Source organism: Rissa tridactyla, chromosome Z, assembly GCF_028500815.1.
Source record: "Rissa tridactyla isolate bRisTri1 chromosome Z, bRisTri1.patW.cur.20221130, whole genome shotgun sequence".
In the NCBI taxonomy this organism is placed as follows: Eukaryota; Metazoa; Chordata; class Aves; order Charadriiformes; family Laridae; genus Rissa; species Rissa tridactyla.
The window spans coordinates 78,915,730-78,936,056 of NC_071497.1; the positions used below are offsets into that span (position 1 = coordinate 78,915,730).

Consider the following 20,327-nt stretch of genomic DNA (forward strand, 5'->3'; position numbering starts at 1 on the left):
CTCTGCTGCTCACATAGGAACCATAAAACTGTATCCAGGCATGATAGTTTATCAAGAGACAAGGCTGGTTTCCTTAAATAAACTACAGTGACATCATTCAGAAGATGAGTTCAGAAACTTGGCAGAAAGCTGTATGCAGAGGGTTTGCTGGTGGAAAGTAAACCTTTATCCTGAGACAAACAGAACTGGAAATGAAAGAGATGGAAGAAGTCAGTGCTCAGAACTCCCAAAAACCTGGTTGAGGTTTTAGGCAGAGGATTCATCATTCCCAATTCAATCAGATCCTGATGTGTCACCTCAAAGTGCAAAACAAAACAAAAAATAAGCCTTCTGAAGTCAGCATGTTCAGTATGGTCTATATGTGATAGAACCGACATAAAGCAAAGAAGAATATTTTGCCTGTAGCCTATAATCAGTCAGTATAACCTCTGAAGGAAGTCTTGATCCTAGTGAAAAAGCTGGTTGAATTTTGCCACTGTTCAAGTCATGAGTTTTCTCTTTAAGAGTTTTGTGATTTGAAAGCTTTAAAATTCAGACTGAGATTCAGAACTGTGGACGTATAAAAAAGTAAAAAAAAAGAAAACCTAAATCATCACTCCCCAACTCTGAGCCCTTAGTCTCACTGACCCAGTGTCTTGAAGATATTCCCATCACACAGCTTCAGCATGAGATTTTAACCTCATAGGGAAGATATGAGTAAATGATCTGGCTCCTAGTGAGGAGAGCAAACAGCCTCAGTGAAAAATATTAGAATTCCAATTAGTATCTTTTAAATACACAATACTCTATTCATCACAAGCATAACTCTAGTTTTGATAAATACATATTTGATTTCAAGCATTTTTGCTTGAAGAAATATTCTTCAGGAAATTTCAGGTAAAATGTTACCTGAAACATCTCTATTCAAAATATTTTCATTTTTTTCTGCATCCAGTTCTATACTTCAGAGGAGAGAGAAGTAGAAAGAAAACATCACCTGTTAGGGAAAAAAAAAAAAAAAAAAAAAAAAAGGAAAAAAAAGGAAAAAGCTAAACCCCAAGACTCAAGTTACTTTCAATCTGTGGCTAACGGGTTTCTAGAAAAAAATAATTCAGAGGGAGTTGTCAGCTGACAGAAATATATTTTTAGGGAATGAAGTATGTATATATTTACATAAGGTATGGCCTTTAAAGCAAAGATAGATGTAGATGAGCAAGTGCGTGGGCATCTCCATACTGGCAAGGTGGCATAGAAATAGGTAAATAGACCCAGGATGATGGAAACAAGCAGAGCAGAATCAACACTTTCTTCAGAAACATAGAGCAAGTGATGTGTCTTAGGTTTTGTGGAAAGGTAGGTTATTGGTATGCAGGGCTCAGTCATTCAACACGAACTAATAAAGGCAGACTTTTGTATCAATTTCCTCTCAGTTTAGATGCAACCTGGAGCCCTCAGGATCCCACTTTTAATTACTCGATCACTGACTTTTCTGTTGTGGTGAAACCAGCGCTTTTCTAGCCACAGAAGTGCTGTACTCGACTGTTTCCGATCCATGTAACCTGGCTGAATCTAAATGGTCTCTCTCTCTCTCCCTCCTCCTGGTTACTGCTAAACTGGAAAACCATCCCAGCAAGGCAGGTCTTCCCCATATAATGCTGATTCTATTTTTAGTTCTGCTTGTGTTGTCTGAACCTTAGATCTTGCTCATGTGAATAATTTTCCTCATTATCTTGTGTTCGTCTCTCCTCTCTCTTCTCCTTGTCTCACCGCCTTTCCAATCTGCTACAGCTGCTTGAATACTAAAGTAACTGAGTCAAACCACTTTGTCATCAGGAATATGTTTTCATTTTGTGATAACTCAATAATGTGATCTGTTTCTTGATTTCTTGCTGCCACACCTTGCTTCAGAGAAGGAAAATAGTAAGAGGTCGCACCTGGTGAGGGCTTCTAATATTTCATTTTAGTGGTCAGAATCCTAAAGCCTTTCCTCAGCTGAGTAAGGCTGGTAGAAACCAGCCTATAACCAGTTAATTACTGTTTTCCTGACTCCCGATAAGAGCAAAAAGCTTTTCATTTTATGCATGGAAACCGTTTGGGTGGGTTGGTGGTATCTTGATTTTATTAGCACAATGCAAATAGTGAATCATCCAAGCAACTGGAGACATTATGCTTCCAAACCCAAGATAAGAAATCCATATGTAACCCATTTTAGATTTTTTAAAAAAAGAAAAAAGGTATCAATCTGGACTCACCCCTGGCAGTGTCTTCTGTTCATGCAGTGCACTCTGGGCCTTTAGAGCAGACTCCCTTTCGCAGTATGTTAGGAAGGCACAGCCTGTAAAAAAAAGGCAAAACCTCAGTAAGCACAGTGCTTCAGAGGGGATCTGTTTAAAATTGAGACATAGAGCAAACCACTTTCCTGTCATCACCCCATTCCCAGTAAAAAAATAATAAAAATCTCCCCTTAGTATGTAGTAGTAAAGAGTCAAGAAATGAAGCAACCATCGCTTCCTCTTGAGCCCTGATGAAAAGGGAGCAATAGCGTGGCTGTGAGTACTTATTTTCATGCAGAGGGCTGTACAGGATTAGGGATCTCAAAGAACCCACATGGTGACAAGGTGGGGCATGAGGTCCCACTCTTACTCCAGCAGCAGCACTGGGAACAAGCCCCTTAGTGCCATATCATGCCGAATGTCTCATGCCTTTCTTTTGTACCAAGTACTTCAAGTAAAGGGCACACAAGGACTTGGGACTTCCTACTGCAGGTGACTACACGTATTGCTTAGCCTGACTTGCATCCACAAGTAACCTCCCTGTTTGCATCACACCAGAAAGCCACCACACTGCACTTGCTGCTGCAAGGGCTTATTGCTTCCAGCCATGCATACAAAAACAACTACAGAAAAGCCCAGGCAATCAATTCACAACACCCATGTTGCTTTACAGGTCATTAGAACTTCAGAGGTGCTCCAATGCAGCATGTCTTTGATTCTTCAAAAAAGTTTTCTTATCAACTACAAAGGCTAAAGCCCTGTCATGGTAGGGCAGAACAAAAACCCCACTTTGCCTTCTCTCCCCACCTCCATGCTTGCCTTCTGGTAAATCTAGTCAATGTTGTAATGTCTTACACCAGTTGTGTGTGTGTCTGATGTGATAAGATTATTCTTTCTTACTGCACTATACTGAAAACCTGCCAGTTCCTGCAGCAAAAGAAGTGCTTGTTATGCAGAGGACATTTTCTCTGAAGTTGCTACAGAATGTCCGCAACCTCGCCAGCTCCTTAAAATGGAGGTATCATATCTTTCATGGTTCAGGCAGAATGTCCATCAAACTGTGGGCATCTTCCAAGAGTAGCACAGGTAGAGAGACTGCCAAAGAAACAAAAGTGTCCCATAACCTTATCTTCACCCACCCACCTTCTCCCCATGCATATAAAAAAGTATGCAACAGGTGAGTAAACAGTAAACTATAACATTTTTTCAGCTCCAGTCACCACTGTGGTATTTTTGTCCATAAAATGTTCACTGTTTTATCAAAGTTGTTTCCTCAGGCAATATTACTGAAGAAATATGAACTTGTTCTTTTCTTCTTTACAATGTTTTTAATAGATTAGTAGGCACAAAGGACTAGGGAGATTTTTTTTTTTTTCTATAAACATGCATATATATTTTCTTGAAGATTATCTTGTGGAAGTCACCATACTCCTCTCACAATGCAATTACAAGCTGGATGAATGTTTCAATTGGGCATGGGGAAAAAAGCCCTATTTTTCCCTATTTCTTACCCTATATTCCTTTCTGAAGGTCTTGATCTTTTCAATTTATTTAAGCCAATCACATTTGTTATGTCTTAATAATTGAGACTCAGAAGCAGAAGTTGATAATCAAGGAAGGAGAACTGAACAACAGCAAAAGTTTGCATACCCTAATGGGAATTATTTGGATTCATTCCCCTCTAACTTTAAATGGATGAGTTTTCAGTTAATCTGCGTCTACCACAGAAGAGGAAGAAACTGTGGCAGCGTATACAGCCAGTAGAAGTAATGGATTGAAAAGGATCCTTAAAAGTCACCCATAGCTTTATAATCAAATGGAAAACTGTGCTTAAATTTAATTTCACTGCTAAATCACGGGCTGAGGCCTCTCTGTTGACTAGACACAATAAGAAAGTCTCCCTTTAGTAGCAGACGTGGAGCAGCTGATACAGTCTAATTAGGCACATCATAGTGCACTGTTATAGAGATAAGCTATGCAGTGTAAAGCTCCCATAATGATAGCTATATTTTTATCCTCATTGTGATGGCCATGACAAGAGTTCAGGGTAACAGTGTCCTGCAACTCCTGTCATATCATGACTGTAATGCAGGCTGAGTAGACAGAAGACTACTCCTCTCCCAAGGAGCAAAGTTTCTTTCCAAGATCCACGTAAGGTGTGAGTGTGAGCAAGTTCTCATGAGGGAGAAACCTCCATTAAGTCCTCTCCAAACATGTTTACAAAAGTAGTAGAAGTAACAAACTCCCAGAAACAGCACTTAGTAGAATGCATCCAAACATCACTGATTTTCCAAACAAGGTGCTAAGTACAGAAAGACGTTGAAATGAAAAAGAAGATATCAAGTCTCCCGTATGGGGAGACAAAGAAAAAATATGTTTTTCAGGAACAAAAAAATAGTTTGTGGAGGTGTCTCTTTTTCTCTTGCTCCTCAAAAATATCACGTACATGAATTACACTCTATTCCACTCTTTTTGGGCAAAAAGTAATTTATTTAGGAAACACAATACCTCATTTATTTTAAGAATATCCTGATTGCTTAAAGACAGTAAGAAGTTCCTTTCCAGCAATGGTCAGATGGAATAAAGTAGATCTTAAAGTTCATAATAGGCCTCAAATCTGAACTGGAAAAGGCCAGTTCATGGGTTTTTTTTGTCTTCCCTTTACTTATGATAAGATTGCTCTATAAAGCACAAACCCAGCATCAGCCATCAGCTAGAGCAGTATTTTTCAAATTAGCACGTGGCTTGTGATAAAACAATACATCTGTATTATTCCACCCTACAAGAATTTCCATATTTCAGCTCCTTGTGCATTAGGATAAAAGGCAATAAGATTTCTCCCCGCCCTTAGAAACATCATAATACTTGATCTGTCCTTTGTATTGTGGTGCTTAATGGAATTACAACTGTAGCACTGATTTCAGGTGTTACTTTTCCTAGGCTACCTCTTTCAATATGTGTATGTATGACCCCTCCAAAGGATTCTTCCTTCCTGGAGAATGTTTCTTAAAGAACAGAGCACTGAACACTCAGATTAACACTATAGGATACAAAACCCAAAACAACTGAGTGTTGAAATAATGTCATATGAAATAGCTGTATTGGTCTTTACAAAGAAAAGTGAAACTAATGAAAAAGGTTATTTTTTTCATTTTGATTTCCCAGATGGAAAACAATTTCAGAACAATTAATTTTCCCCACTGAAACTTTTGATTGCGTACAGAACCACTTATTTCTCTGAAAACAAAACAAAACAAAACATTTTATTAGTAAACTCTTACATAGCTCAACTTAACAGCTCACTTGCCATCAGCTGTTTGGGCTGGATGTGAATCTGATTTCTGGATGAAAGGCTTCATATTCCATGACAAATCATTTGTACCATCTAGCTTCTTGGAACAGCCTATGTTCAACAGTATAATGAGTATTTCTGAACACATCTTTTAAGGAAAGATAGAGTGAAGGCTATGCACTATTTCTGTCATCTACCGGATGATAATGACTGAGTGAGTAAAATGCTTCAGAATTATATTTGAATTTGAACAAAAAAAAATATCTAATTGACTAATTATTGATAATGAAGGACTTCCTCCTAGCTGTTCCTAATTTCAATTCCATTTCTCTCAAACATGCCAAGTTTTCCAGACATATGTCAATCAGCTAAAAGATTCTTTGTGTATTTCCAGCTGTTCATTTCCTACCAGTGGACAGCTCTTTGGGCTAGCGCATAAACGTCTGGAAACTCCCAGCTGGCAATTAACTCTCCACCTATTGAACTGCAGTCTCTTGGAAACATGAGGATGTATCAAGTGGTCTCCTGGGAAACAAGGTTCTTAAAGAGAAGGGGGAAACAAAAACAAGAGCTTGAGATGGAAAAACAACAGCAAAAAAACTATAAAAAGAAAAAAAAAAAGCTCTATTTTAATTTTACCTCCAGGGAATTCAGTAACATAAATAATAATTGCATGGAATACAGATGGATAATGATTGCACTTATGGCAACTTCAACCCCACAGTAAGTCTCCTGGAGATTTTGCACAAGCCTGGGAGGCAAAACAGTCAGGAGACGCATTCTGAGCTGAACAGAATAATTCTGGAAACTTAGAATCATTTCACCCCACTAGTATTCAGTTCATCCTGGGACAAATGAAAACAGAGTCTTTACACTTGACATATCAATGCTTATCACTTCAGTGAATCAACTGACTCTCAGTCTCTTTAAACCAGATAAGTAGTTCTGACCAGTTAAAAAGCTCTGGCCAGCTAACTCAAATTTCGCCATTTATAGTTAGTTATCTTAAGGTCTACTTGACCTAGCATACAGTCGAGGAATAAAGCTTTGGAGAAACCTTTGCTTTACATTGGGTGTAAGAACTATGCACAGCCATACCAGGTGCAGGCTTTTAGCTTCAAGGTTGCATCTTCACAACATCAGATTCCACCTGCTACCTCTAACCTCCCAGTTACCTCAAGTATATTCATTATCTGTACATAAATTAATCCTTGCTATATATGGTGGGAGATGAAGATGATGCATACTGGAGGTCTATTAATAACTGTAATTAAAGGCTTTTTCCCCCTTTCTTGTTTTATTCTGGCAGAGCGCCACAGGTATCCTGGCACAGTTTCTCCTCTTTGCCCATTGTTTAGATCAAAGAACAAGCACTTAGTGACTTATGACCCCTTCTTCGTGTGATGTGTTATGGTGACAACTTATGATTTTATTAGAACTACATAGCCTCACACAAGGCATGCCTTTAGCTTTTCCATACAACTTGATCCAGAGGCATTGTCTAAGAGCTAGACCATAACCATGATCATTTCCAGGTATTTGCTGTCTGTCTGAACAAGGCATTAAGGGTCAGGTCTAAAACTAGTGAAAAAAAATGCTTTATACACTTCAACAGGCTTTGGGGAAGGGGCCCTTAATCTTTCTGGGCCTATGTTTACTTTTTGGCATTACAAGGGAAAATTAAAAAGTTTGTTAGGTGCTTTAAGACTCTTGGATAAAAGCCGAGAACTAAAGCAGACTCTGAGCTCAGGGGTGTAAATCCAGTCAAGGGGAGAGCTTGCATGTAACTCAGCAGAACTATGCAATTACACCAACATAAAATTAGGTTCATGATTTGACCCATAATCTATTGCCTCTCTCAGAAGAATCCTTGGCTCAGACACTGACCTCAGCTAAATTGGTGATAATCCAGAACAGTTAGGACAACCCTAGATTTTGAGAAGGCTGTGGTGCAAGCCAGTTTTGGTTTCACAAATATTTTTGACTGTAGAGTATGCACCCAACCAGTTATCACAGCTCAGCTGACAGGCAATAACTTCTGAAACAACAGCCCTTCTGACAACTGTAGATAAAATCAGAATCATTCCCTAAGAAAAGATAAAACTATCCCAAGGCCATCAGATTTTTTGTTAGTTTTTCTTCTTTGAGTCCGTTAACTAGCTTCATGCTCTTAGTTACAATAATATTAATTGACTTTAACAGTGAGGTTTCCTAAATTGGCCATCCTATGTTATTTTATCTTAGAGTCCTGTATAGCGTATGAATTGGTGAACAAGATACCCTTCTGTTAACAGTTGCTCAAGAAAGAGCAAAGAAATCGGTTCATAGTGTCTACTACTGTAGAACCTTTTCTCCTACCAACTTTAATGTACCTAACCTCCCAAAACCCCAAGGCAGAGAAGCCAAGAGCTTTACTTACAGCAGCACACTATGGAGCTAAAGACAGCAAACTGCAATTCAAGCACAACTCTCCAAGACCTTCATGCTGTATACAGAAAATGGAGGCGAGTAATAATGTTGCATACCTTAGAGCACATGCTAGTTCTCATGTCTAATTTAAGAATAGCTACAGTCTTGTAGACGAGCTGCTTTGAGAGCAAAAAAACTTGCATCCCTTGGAAATAGGAACTATCAAGTGGCCACAGGTCTGAGAATGTCATTTGGTGGTGCTTCAGTCTCTCTGTGCCCTAATTACCTTTAGAACATTTAGAACAAAGTGTACAAGTTATCTGTGGTGGACCAGGGGTCTGTCCCCCATCTTCCAAGCTCTAGGTTTGTGTTTAAGAGAGCTCTCCCTCTGAAAATAAAACAGTTCCTTGCTTCAGGATGCAGGGACCTGTTACACAGAGAAAGATTGTAACACTTAAGAAAACTCCTGCCTTAAAATCAACATCTCAGATTATGTCTCCCAGCTAGGATTTCAAAGTGAAAAAGAAATCTTTTTTCACTTTAACTATCCTAGCTCTACATGTCTCGTTTTGAAACAATTCTCATTTGCTCTGTCTACAGTGAACTGCCCAAGGTTTAATCACTTGAGGGTTTCAGAGATTGAGCTGAATTTTCTTGAGGAGGACACAATCAATAAAGACTTTTGGAACTGGAAATGTTTTATCCAATTTCTTCATCTGTTTCTCTCTCAGTGATTAACTACCTTCTGACAAAAGTTAACATCTTTGCTGGTAAAAACATTCACTTGGCTAGAACTTTCTTTCTCCATATCCCCTGCTGCACAACTACTGAACACTAACTGTTTAGAGAAAAAGATAGGAATAAAAAATCTTCCTAGATATCAGCTTCCCTGTCAATTATATTGCAAGGCAGATTAACATCCGAAATGCCCTGCTGTGTGGAATGTTAATTTTCTTTTTCCTCTTATGTTATTTTCCATTAACTATTATGATGCTGTGATTTTCATACTATATATAACTTGATAGGGGTCTGTATGTAAAATCATACATAAGGCATGCTCATATACATCCACGAACCAATATTAAAAAAATAAATTAATTAATTAAGGGGCCAAATCTGGAAGCACAGAAGTTAACCATATTTACAGAATATTAGCTCACTCAAAATGCATTTGTGATATTTCAAAATGAGACATGGATACGCACAATCCAAATCAGAGTCCTTCCTCAGACTAAGCAGTGCTTAATTACATTTAGTAATGTCCAGGCAGACAGCAGAGAGACTTGAGTAACTGTCAGCGTATGTAAACGTTTCAAGAACACACAGACAATGGTTTCGTCTTGATTTTTGATAACAAGTAGGTTTTTAATGAAAATACCAGTTTTAAAAAGCTCATATTTCTCATAGGATGTTTCAGTGAAATATTTCACTAAGAATTGTTTCTCGTCCCTGTGATGCAATTTCTGATCAAAGCCTACCACAAGAGAAACTTATTTCAGGACAGTCAGTAGCCCAGACTCTAATCTGAATCAGGCAAGCAGTGTCTTAAGCCCAGGACTTCTACATATCAGAGCAGAGTGCATTGTCACTGACAGACCCCTGAGGGTCCATCTCTATTTCTTCTTTGGTAACTCTACAGATACCTTGCCTCCATCCCACCGCAAAACTGGAAAGCTTTTGATGTCTCAAACTTCTTTCCTCAGGATGAGGGAACAGTTTCTGGATGAAACTCACACAAGGATAAGTTTGTCCTGTGGTCTTGAAAGTTTCTTGCAAGTTGCTTTGAACCATCCTTTCCTGACTAGTACGCTCAAGATAAGGTATAAAATGAACCATTGATTTGACATAGCATACACAAGGTGTTGTTTTCCCATAACTGCCAACATTTTAGCTTTAAATTTCATCCTGAAACCTCTAAGATACCTTTGATCATGTGAGCCCAGGACAACCCAAGATTCACTGCTCAAGTTTCTGCAAGTGTAGCCACCCAGAACATTTTACTTCCCAGAAAAGGTGTCTCATTCCCACACACAGAGCAAACCATCAATGAATAGACATCCCTATAGAGAAACAAGAATAATTACTGGTTAAGGTAGTTGTCAACTCAAGAGATTGATGAAGAGAGGCCTAATAGGGCCTGCAAATATTTGATGCTTTGAATTACAATAGAAAACTTATTTTTAAACAAACCAGCCTCACTTCAGCTTCTTATTTGTTGCCTAATAATTGTAGACTCCATGTTGCAAGGAGAGATGCATCTCCTCAGACCCTATCCATCAAACAATTAGGGCATGCTTTTGATTTTAAAGTATAAAAAGGTTGACACTAAAGTGAAATTCATGATCAAGTGGTTTTCCAGGCCAAGCAACAGCATTCCCAGTATTTCAGAACTCAGTCACTGATGAGCAATCATGGCCAAACTCTAGGGATCACTTAAGTGAGGATGAGAATAAGTAGGTTCCAGCTTCTACTCTGTAACGAAACATTAATTTTAAGTTAAAATCCTGATCACCTCTAAGCTTGGTTCACTTCAACCTACCTATTCAAAGACAAATCCAAAATACTTCTGTTATCCATTTTATATTGCAACCTCAGAAAAAAAGTTAATAACAATTTAAAAATTATAATGAAATCTTCAAGTTTTCTTGTTTCCAGGGTGGTGATAAACAAAGGAAACATAGAAGGTGGGTTTTTTGTCTTGTGATTCACTGGTGAAAGTCAAGAATATAACTAGAAACAATCCTGCTGTTGAAACACTACGGCTTGCATTCAGACAGTTATGGGTTAAACCTCCTTAGAGTACATGCATTAATTAGGCTCTGTACCTGCTCTTCTGGGTCCTGCCTTTTGAATTCTTTCTATTGTTAGCAGCATATGAATAACTCAGTGGATTCTCTAAAACACTTAGCTGTTTCAGAAACTTTCCCCCCTCTTTATTTTATTTTCGTTTTTCGATCCACTTCTTTTGGGAGACTTCTTCAAAAATTCACAACTAGTATCCAGAGGTTATGCTACTGTTAAAAAACATTCACTTTGAATGCCTTGAATCTTAACAAAACAAACCTAAAGAAAACCACCTTTAAACAAATTAGACAGTTCTGCCACATACAACTTTTTCCAAGCCTTGCCTTTCTGCATCCACATAGGGTTGTTTTGGTTTGTTTGTTGGTTTTTTTTGTTGTTGTTTTTTGCTTTTTATTCATTTGTTTGGTTTTTGATTTACTGCTCATTATATTTCACCAGGGTGAGGAACAGACTTTTCTTGGAAAATAACATCAACTCAGTGTACAGGAAATGTTAAAAACATAAGAAAAGTTAGAATTTTTACCCTTAAAAAAAATGTCAGGGCCATGCAGTGAACATCTTGTTGATTGCACCATCAAATGATTAGTTATTTATGCATTTGTCTCAGAAACAAGCAAGTAATCTGTTCTAAATGCAAACTTCTATGTTTTCCAGTCTCATATTCCTTCTTCTCTGAGACAGGGCATATGTGTCAATATATACTTCTGACATTTCCAGCTCAAGGTTGAAACCAAAAGACAATGAAACAACTGCAGGAAAGAGCTATTATTAGACAACTTCTGGCCCATTCAGAAGCAGACTATTGTCATTATCTAGCTGGAGTTATTGTTCTTACCGGGTTTGCCAGCCCATGTTTTTCCAATTCAAGAAGTTCAGATTCAGAGTGAACCTTTAAGACACCTCTCAAAATCGACCTCAATACCTTTCTCCTATTTATGATCAAGTTTTTCTCCTCACCTCATATGCAAGAACTGTAAACAGGACAACATTAGAATCTCTTTGCTAAGTTACACAGGGTTTTGTTAAGTTTAAATTCAGGTAAGTGCATCTGAAGCCACCTTAGGGCTTTTATGTTACAAATCAAATCAAAACCCACAAAGAATGTATTTCCAGATTCCAGCTGATATAGTAATGAAAATCTTCAAGCAGCAGCTGCTTCTACAAGATGATAATCCTGAGACTGGAAGTCTCCAGAAACTTGTAAGAGTCACAATATGAGCCAGAGAAAACTCTCCAATACCAGCTGGCTTCATCAGATTTCTGGAGACAAATTTCAGCTGTCAGAACAATTAACATCCAGGCTCCCATAACCAGATGCTGTTTTCCATATGTTTTGACTTTGAATAGTTTCTTCTATCCTCTAAGTGATGTTAGGAGCAAACAAGTATTGTCTCTTATCTCCTATTTCTTTCTCCTTACCCTTCTTTCTCAATTTGACTTGTTCGTTAACTATAGGCAGTGGAATAGAATGAAGTAGGATCAAGTTCTGCAAGCAGCCAGAGATGAAGTAATATTAATCAACAGACCTCTCTATACTTAGGGCTGTGAACCACAAGACACATACTCTGTGTGTGTGCATGAGAAAGAAAGCGAGGTGAAATGAGGTGCTCTAGGAGTACGTCACGAGAAAGATGGGAAAGACTTCTCAAAAGTCCTACCTGTTATAGCACAAAGACAGAGAGGGAGGTGCCAAGAACAAGGGCGTCCACTGCTTCTCTGGCAAAAAGCTCTAAGTTGAGCCATTGTTGCATTGTACAAGCTTGCTTATGAGCCTGGCTCAAGGATAAATTACTTAGGTACAAGACAAGGCATGCAAAGGCTGGAATAAGATTTAACTTCCTGTCCAAAGCCACACAAATAGTTTAGAGTAAAGGTCAACCTTGAACTAAAACCTCCCAAACCTCCCAGAGCTATGAACACCTATCAGTCTGGTTTTTTTAAATGTGGAAAAATTCCTGTGTAGACTGACAAATACATTATGTCCTTAGTACATTCTCTCAAAAAAGGTGCACTTCCCCATCCCCTATTGCTGGACTGAGTTCCTGGATATGTTAAAAACAAACAGTGTGTAAATTTAAGACTAAAATGTCCAATTTTTACAAAAGGTATAAGGATGTCATCTTTGAAGTGAAAAAGAAGCAGTGAAATTAATTACAGCAAGATCTGTGTAATTTACAAAGCTTCAGTGCACTGGGTTTAAAAGGGCTCTTGTCAGTGTGAAGTGAAGGAAGTACAATTTCCTGATGAATAGAGAACATAAGGTAAAGTGTGTAGTAATCACTACCGGAGAGATATTTTGATCTTTTTTTTTTTTTTTTTTTTTTTTGTTGATCAACTTAAAAATTAGTGAATAACAAGTATATAGTAGATTGTTTCAGTTAAACATTCAATACAGCTCCCAGTAGAAATTTTTGTTTTGAGAATTGAATTCATATTAGGTTGGATGAACAGTGTAGCTCCCAAAGCATCGAGCACTGGCAGGAGGAATGTGCATGATAAATGTCTGTTGCATCAAGATGGAAGAGATATCTAGGAAAGCAGAAGATCTGATCTTAAATTTAAACAGTGCAGCAACAAAGATTTCACACATAAAGAGGAATAGAGAATTAATCTCAACAGATCCTAGAGGGTTCTAAGCCCCTTAATAATGTGCCCAGTCATCTCAATCCCTGCTGGGGAGGATTAGCCATGCCTAGCACCTTGCATGATTCGTATCTCAAAATACAGGTAGAGAATAGCCATAGAGGCAAGTATCTGAATGTTCAACAGCACATATGAAGCTGGAAGGCAGTAATGTCAAAAGACACTTTCAGATGACAGCGGACAATATCACATAAAATAGTGTGTATGTCACTTCCAGACCAAAGACACCTCCTTCCTTTGGTGTCAATAAAAAATCCACATCTAAAATGATCCTGTCAGCTATGATCATCTGGAAGTGTTCCAAAACACATGGAAGGAAAAAAAGGAAAAGAAGAGATGGAATTTAGAGATAAGTAATAGAAATTCTTAATGGGCTGGAAGGACTGACTGAGGGAAGATCAAGAGAACTAAATATGTATATCTTAGGTAAATGATGACTCAGGGGGATAGATGATAACCAGCTACAAGCCTTGGAGGTGTAAACACAAAGCTCAGAGAAAGGTTGTTCAGGGTGATACTAGAGAATAATAACTAGGAGTAACAATACAAAATTCAACAATAGAACATTTACTGTGAGCATCAGGAATGCTTCCTAACTGTTGGGAATATCAGTGTTTGCTCACCCCGCACAGCCCCCAAGGTGGTTTTGCCTCTAACTGATGTTAGGAAAGAATATATTTAATTTAATTTTAATTTCAGTTTACATTTACGGGTGTAGTGCATGACCACATAACCTAAGTTTTTCCAGATCCTACAAGTTAAGGGACAATAGTAGAATAATCTCTCAAACGTGGTTGAGGGGTGTCAATGTGTGTGTGTGTTGGAGGCAGGGGTATAGAAAAGGCAGGGAAGGAAACGGGAGAAAGAAAATTTAAACTAAAATGCCTCTCAGCGCAAACTTTTAACTCAGCAATTTTCCAACATCTTTCATGCCACTGTTCCACAGGAGTGTCCTGTAAACTGTTTGTCTCCCTATTCCACTGTGAAGCATAAGGAGAGAGAAATGCTTGCAACCCTAGAAAAAAATCAAGACCACAGATTCTTATGCGATTTAGGACAATTGCAAGTTATAAGATGGAAGTTTATGACCCTGCAGAAGGTAAAAGTAAACATTACTCACTGTCTCTCCCAGCCATTAGAGCAAATCAGTCCTTCATGGAACTTTTATTACTCAAGTCACTTGAAACCATAAACAAAAGTTAATACTGATCCAAGAGCAAAAACATTCAGAGGGCCTCCACTTCCTTACTTCTTCCTATTTGTAACATTTACAATTTTATCCAACAGTTTAACACATTGTCTCACCCAAGAGAAAGCCCATTGTTGTTGAAAGTAAATCAGAATGTCAACAGACTGGCATGGAAAAATGTATTAAAATGCAATTCATCCATGGTCAGCTGGGCAATTGCCTACAACTTTTAAGGGGCTGGACTGAGCATCCAGTCCTTGACCAAGTTTTTCCTGAGTGTTGTATTTTTTTTATATTATAAAGAACAATTTCAGGGAAAAAAACCTGAGAATCAATTCTTAAAAAAGCAATTATAATTCTACTAGTTTTTTGTTGAAGTCTAATATGACATCTTGCTTGATATCTATTTCTCCACCAATTTAATATAGATGAGAGAAGCTCTAAACCAAGAATGAACACAAAGGCATGTCTGCAGCAACACAGTACTATCAAACAGTTCTCAATGGGAAAGTACTCAAACTGTAGAGCAGTTTCCTCAAAAGAGGCTAGTGGAAGCCATTTTGCCCAAAACATTAAAAGACAGATGAAAGAAACTTTCTAGGATACTTCCTGAATACAGTAGCTTACCAAAACTTTCCCTGTTAGCAGTCTATGAATCATGGGCTAGTGGATGCCTGGAAACAAACACACATTAATGATGTTTTTTCACTTTATTATTTTTTCCACCAGGAAAGCTAAAAATAGTGAGACAGCTGCTGAGCATCTCTGTGAGGCTGAAACTCACTGGAGAATCCATGCTGATGTCAGAAAGTAGGAGAGTAGATTTTAATGAGTTTAAAAAGACCCAAACAACAAACAGTGTTGTCTTCAAAAGGAGGGGATTAGATCATGATATAAGGATGATGGTACTAGGTCAGACAAAGTCCATCTCATGCAATATCCTGTCTCCAACGGTGGCCAGAAGCAGATGCCCCAAGAAGAGCGTAGGCAGAGGATGTACATAATGCCTCCTCTGGGTATCCTTCTCAGTCTCCAGGCCTTGTGGCTCAGGGACTTCTGGGCCGAATGTGATCTCTGTGTATACAGTAATCACTTCATGAAACTGAATCTCTTATTTTCCACAGGCATTTATTACATTTTAACATTGCATTTGTTGTTTTTTCTGCAAACAGATTTAAGGGGGTTTGTTGGTTTGTTTTGTGGTTTTTTTTTTTTTTTTTTTTATGATTTATAGTGAATAAGTTTTCCAGGAAAAGTAGTACACTCCTGCAAGCTACATTTTAAAAAAACATGCACCATAAAAGCCTGCTTCCAGACTCACCACCTGTAATTTGATCTTATTGAGCAGTCCAAAAGGTGAATCAACAGCTTACAACTTTAGAAGTGTGACCCACAGGGCTCCAGCGTCTTACCAACCCATTTACAGACAGACAGGGAATCTTTCAAGGCCCAAGTAGATCAGCCAGCAGAAGCTTTGAGTTGAAGCATTTGTTAAATATTTTGGTTCCAGTAAATCAACATGGCTTGATACAGAACTAATTTATCACAAAATTTCTTCTCTAGTTCTACCTCTGCTGATAAACCAAATTTCTCATGATGATACCTCCTGCATGATAATAAGAGAATACACACTAAATAATATCCCCTTAACCCCCCCCCAAAAGATTATATATATACCCACCCGCCCTCCAAAGACTATAAAATCTCTGCATGGTCCTTACATTTTTAAGAGCAAAAATACAAGATTTTCTAGACAGTTTTTTAGCTGGTTTGGGGTTTGGTTCTTTTTGGTGGTGTTTTTTTAGTGCAAATCAGAAATCAGGAAACATTAGAATTTAAATTGTCCCTATAGCAAAAATACATTAATATATGTATATGTTACAGGAGTTGTCAGTTATACGATTACACGCTATTTTTCCATTCTCTGTACTCTAGCTTCTGTCACTGGACTGTCTTTGTTCTGTACTTGTACAGATCCTGGCAGATCAGCATCCTCATCCAATTAAATGCATGCAGCCACTTGCTCCAGTATAACTGAAATAATTCACCATGTGATATGATCACAATATGATTTAATTGCAACAAATTATGTTTATCAGGATAAGTAGAATGTTATGCTATGGCTAAGAAGGCAGGATTCCTTACCTTGGGAAAGAGTGGAAACCAGAAACCTCTTGTCTCAGTTATTATTAAACAGCCCCAATACTGGACATCTCTGAAAGGACCATCTCTTCCTCCTAACCTGACATGCATACAACCTTTCTTCACACCACTCAGACTCCACTCAAACAGTACTTTGTTTTTTCCCTCTACTGTCTCCAAGGATTTCAGAGATGTATTACCCAGGATGCATTCTGTAGGAGTTTAATACCCAAAGATAATGAAGACATGTTTTGTAGATGCTTGCTTCAATTCTAAGTGTCTTATTAAATTTAACAACTAAATGGACAAAAATTAACATCTATAGCTCATGCAATATCAATGTATTTCTTTGATATCTATATATTATGATTCAACATGGCAGAGTGATAACATGACATTTAACAATTTGTGCTCAGGTATGTCCAACTGAAAAGCATTCTTCAGTGACACCTCACTGACACACTGGACTGGGGGCTGATCTCTATACATAATGACAGTATTACTCTACCTCTTGTCTTTGCCCTCCATGGAATACACCCAGGTATCCACAAAGTCTCTCATCTGCTCTGCATTATCATGTCTAAGATTTTCACAGCTCTTGAGTGAATGCCCTGCAGCCACACCACTGCCCCTTTGACTATGATTCCTGCAGAACTCATGAAACTCTGTCCCCAGAAGGACTCCATTTGTAAAGGCTTTACTTGCAGCTCACAACTCACACCAGGAAGGAATACATGCCATCAGTCTTTCCCTTTACACGTGATTTTGCACTATATGTTACTTTGGGAATGAGAAGGCAAGCCAGAGCAACTTGTAGCTACTTTTTCTTATGGTTCTGATCATCATTCAAGATCCATGTTGGTCTTTGCAAGGTCAGAGACTGCCTGGAAAGGTAGCAAGTCAGTGGTCATCCAGTGAGCATTACATGACAGGACATGTTATGACATATCAAAACATCCAGGGGTGTTGCTATTCCAAACTAGTCTTTCAAGATCTTAGAACTTTCCTTCCTTCAAGAGCAAAAAGAAAAGGACAGTAGCTTCATTGCAGTGTGTTTCTCTAATGCTGCCTCCAGCAGTTAAAACAAAGCCTGTGCAAAGAGTAATATTCAACATCAGGGAAAAGAGTACCATTGCCATTAGCAAGGCTGTTGTGAGACCTCAGCATGAACAGGGAGTACCATTCCCCCCAACTGCTTTCCAAAACGTGGAATACAAAACCTCAAGCCAGAGAGATGTTACAAAGTTCGTGTTTTATGCAAGAACTAAGAGCTTGCTCTGTCTGTCTAGAAAATGGAAAAAAAAACTCAGCATAGATAGGATTGCTAGCTACATCCCCACAGTAAATATCAAGGAGAAAAAAAGAAGCATTTAAAATAAAGGACAATGTTGCACAAGGACAAATAAGTATAAATTGACCATGAATAAATTTGATTTGGGAATTAGAAAAAGGTTTCTAACCATCAGAGGAGTGATGCTCTGGAACTGCTTTCCAACAAGGCTAGTGAGAGCAAACGACCTAATTAGTTTAAAGATGAAGCTCGATAAACTTATGAAAGGGATTATGTGATGTGGTTGTCTGCAATAGTAGAGAAGAGATCCTGATGATCCAGGATTTCCCCCCAGTCCTGTGCGCGGGGTCACATCCTGTCAACCTAAATTCTCAGCTGCAGTGCAGTGATTTACCAGGCGTTACCCTATTCTAAAACAAGACTGGCTTCTGTTTTCCAAAAAAACATAGGTTTCAACTTACATTGAAAGGGAACATTTCTTACAAGGCTGAAAATGCAAGAAAAAAGGGGGGGTGTGGGGTGTGAGCAGAAAGCTCCTAAAAAGCTCTATAGAAGGTGTGAAATGAGAAACTTAGAAATTTGTCATTGAAATTAAGGTGGGGGAAGAAGGGAAAGATTATTTCTATTGGAAACTTGGGCAAAGTACTCCATTATTTTGAGAATGCATATAAGCAGAAAACCATCTTGATATTTAATAAAAATAAGTCCTTATATTTGTAGTTTTTGTTGCAAGAGATAGCATGTCCAGATAAGCATATTAGTCATGCAATCTATATTTTCTGTTCAACTCTACAAACTGAGAGCAGCACTTTTGGCTGTGTAGCAGTAGTAGGTGAATCACAGAACTGTCAATTCATATCAATTACTATGAATTGGAGCTTGGGAGGTCAGCTCATCCAATTAGATACCAAGACACATGGCATACGTAAACCATTTAACATTTTTTGTCCAATTCATTCCTAGAAACCTTCAGAAATAAATAAATAAAATATATCTATATTTTGGAATCATAATGCAATATACACTGCCTCAGTCTGAATCCTACTGAGCATTAAGGTGGCAGGTAGAGGAGATTTAGAATATAACTATTCCTCCTTTTTCAATAAAAAACTTTATGCTGTACTTGTCTAAAGTTAAAGCTGTCCCAGGATTACCCCAACACTAGTCTTGATATTAGCCATTATTTTTTTCCTTAAGGTAACTGCTGAAGTTCCCAGGAAAGATCAGTCTTGATATGCAAAGTAGTCTCACACTTCAAGGAAAATTATTTTCTGATAAGAATACAGAGCAAGTACCTCTGGACTCTTGAGAGATCTTAAGGGTGTCTTAGATTCACCAGACAATTCACAGGGGATTTTTGCCTTACCACTCCAACACTTAAATGCTTCCTGAATTAGATCACTGCAATCATGGCTATTAAAGCCATGGGGACAGACCTCCCCATTTCTATCATTACCAGAAGGAAACCAGGCTGCACGGACACGACCCAAGGTCTAAGTTCTCATCTCAGCCTTCACCTAACGTAACTGTCCTCTATACAGAAATGCAATAGTTGATGAGTAAAGTGTATTAAAATTCCTAAACCATAGGATTTTCTACCCATGTTGCAAGAGTCTTTCGCAATTTCGATTCCTCTTCTCAACCAGTGCTACGGAAAAGGAAGAATTTGCTATCCCCATTTCACAGATGTTGAAAGGATGTTTTAGAAAAAAAAATATAAAAAAAAAGCAGAAAAGCTCTGACTACCTTTCCCATCTATGCTTATAGAATACTTAGTAGGTCAGGGCTGTTTATCCTAGATACCAAGTTAAAACCAGTATTTTGCCTCTTTCAGTTTTTCCCAACTTGTCCATAGTGCATTTTACCTTCTCTCAACTTAGTCCATAAAGAGATTTGGGATCTTTTCTGGAATGGAAGATGTTCTACAGCTACAAGCTGTTATAGCAACCAGCCTGCCTACTGCTCTCCTGGGCACCTGCATTATGCAGAGCTTGGTGTTCTCACTCTTCGCTTCAGGATTTGGTGCGACACTTCTGAAACACAGCAGACTGGAGAGGATATTTAAAAGATATAAAAATCCTTAAGAGTAGCTTCAAACATGTAACTTTTCCAAAGTTGTTAGGAAGAGGAGTTTTGAAATACAGATGTGTTGGAGAGAAGGGCAGATGGTAGGAAGGATGTAAAGTAGCCAGAATGATCTGGTGGCAGACACTGATGTTTTCCCACCTTGTCTCCCCTGCTTTGGTTTTACACATTAAGAAAGAGGAATGGGTTCCTCTAAAACCTGTCCTCCAGCTCACTTTC

At 38.3% G+C, this 20,327-nt stretch overlaps 1 protein-coding gene across 38 annotated transcripts in view; it reads right to left on the bottom strand.

Moving 5' to 3' along the window:
- Positions 1–20,327, bottom strand: part of CELF4 (CUGBP Elav-like family member 4) — a 687,335-nt gene that overhangs the window by 593,209 nt on the left and 73,799 nt on the right. For all 38 annotated transcript variants that reach the window (XM_054185286.1, XM_054185283.1, XM_054185265.1 and 35 more), the window contains exon 2: positions 2,232–2,314. In XM_054185286.1, the coding sequence (XP_054041261.1) occupies positions 2,232–2,314 (83 nt within the window). The remainder of the gene's footprint in view (positions 1–2,231; positions 2,315–20,327) is intronic.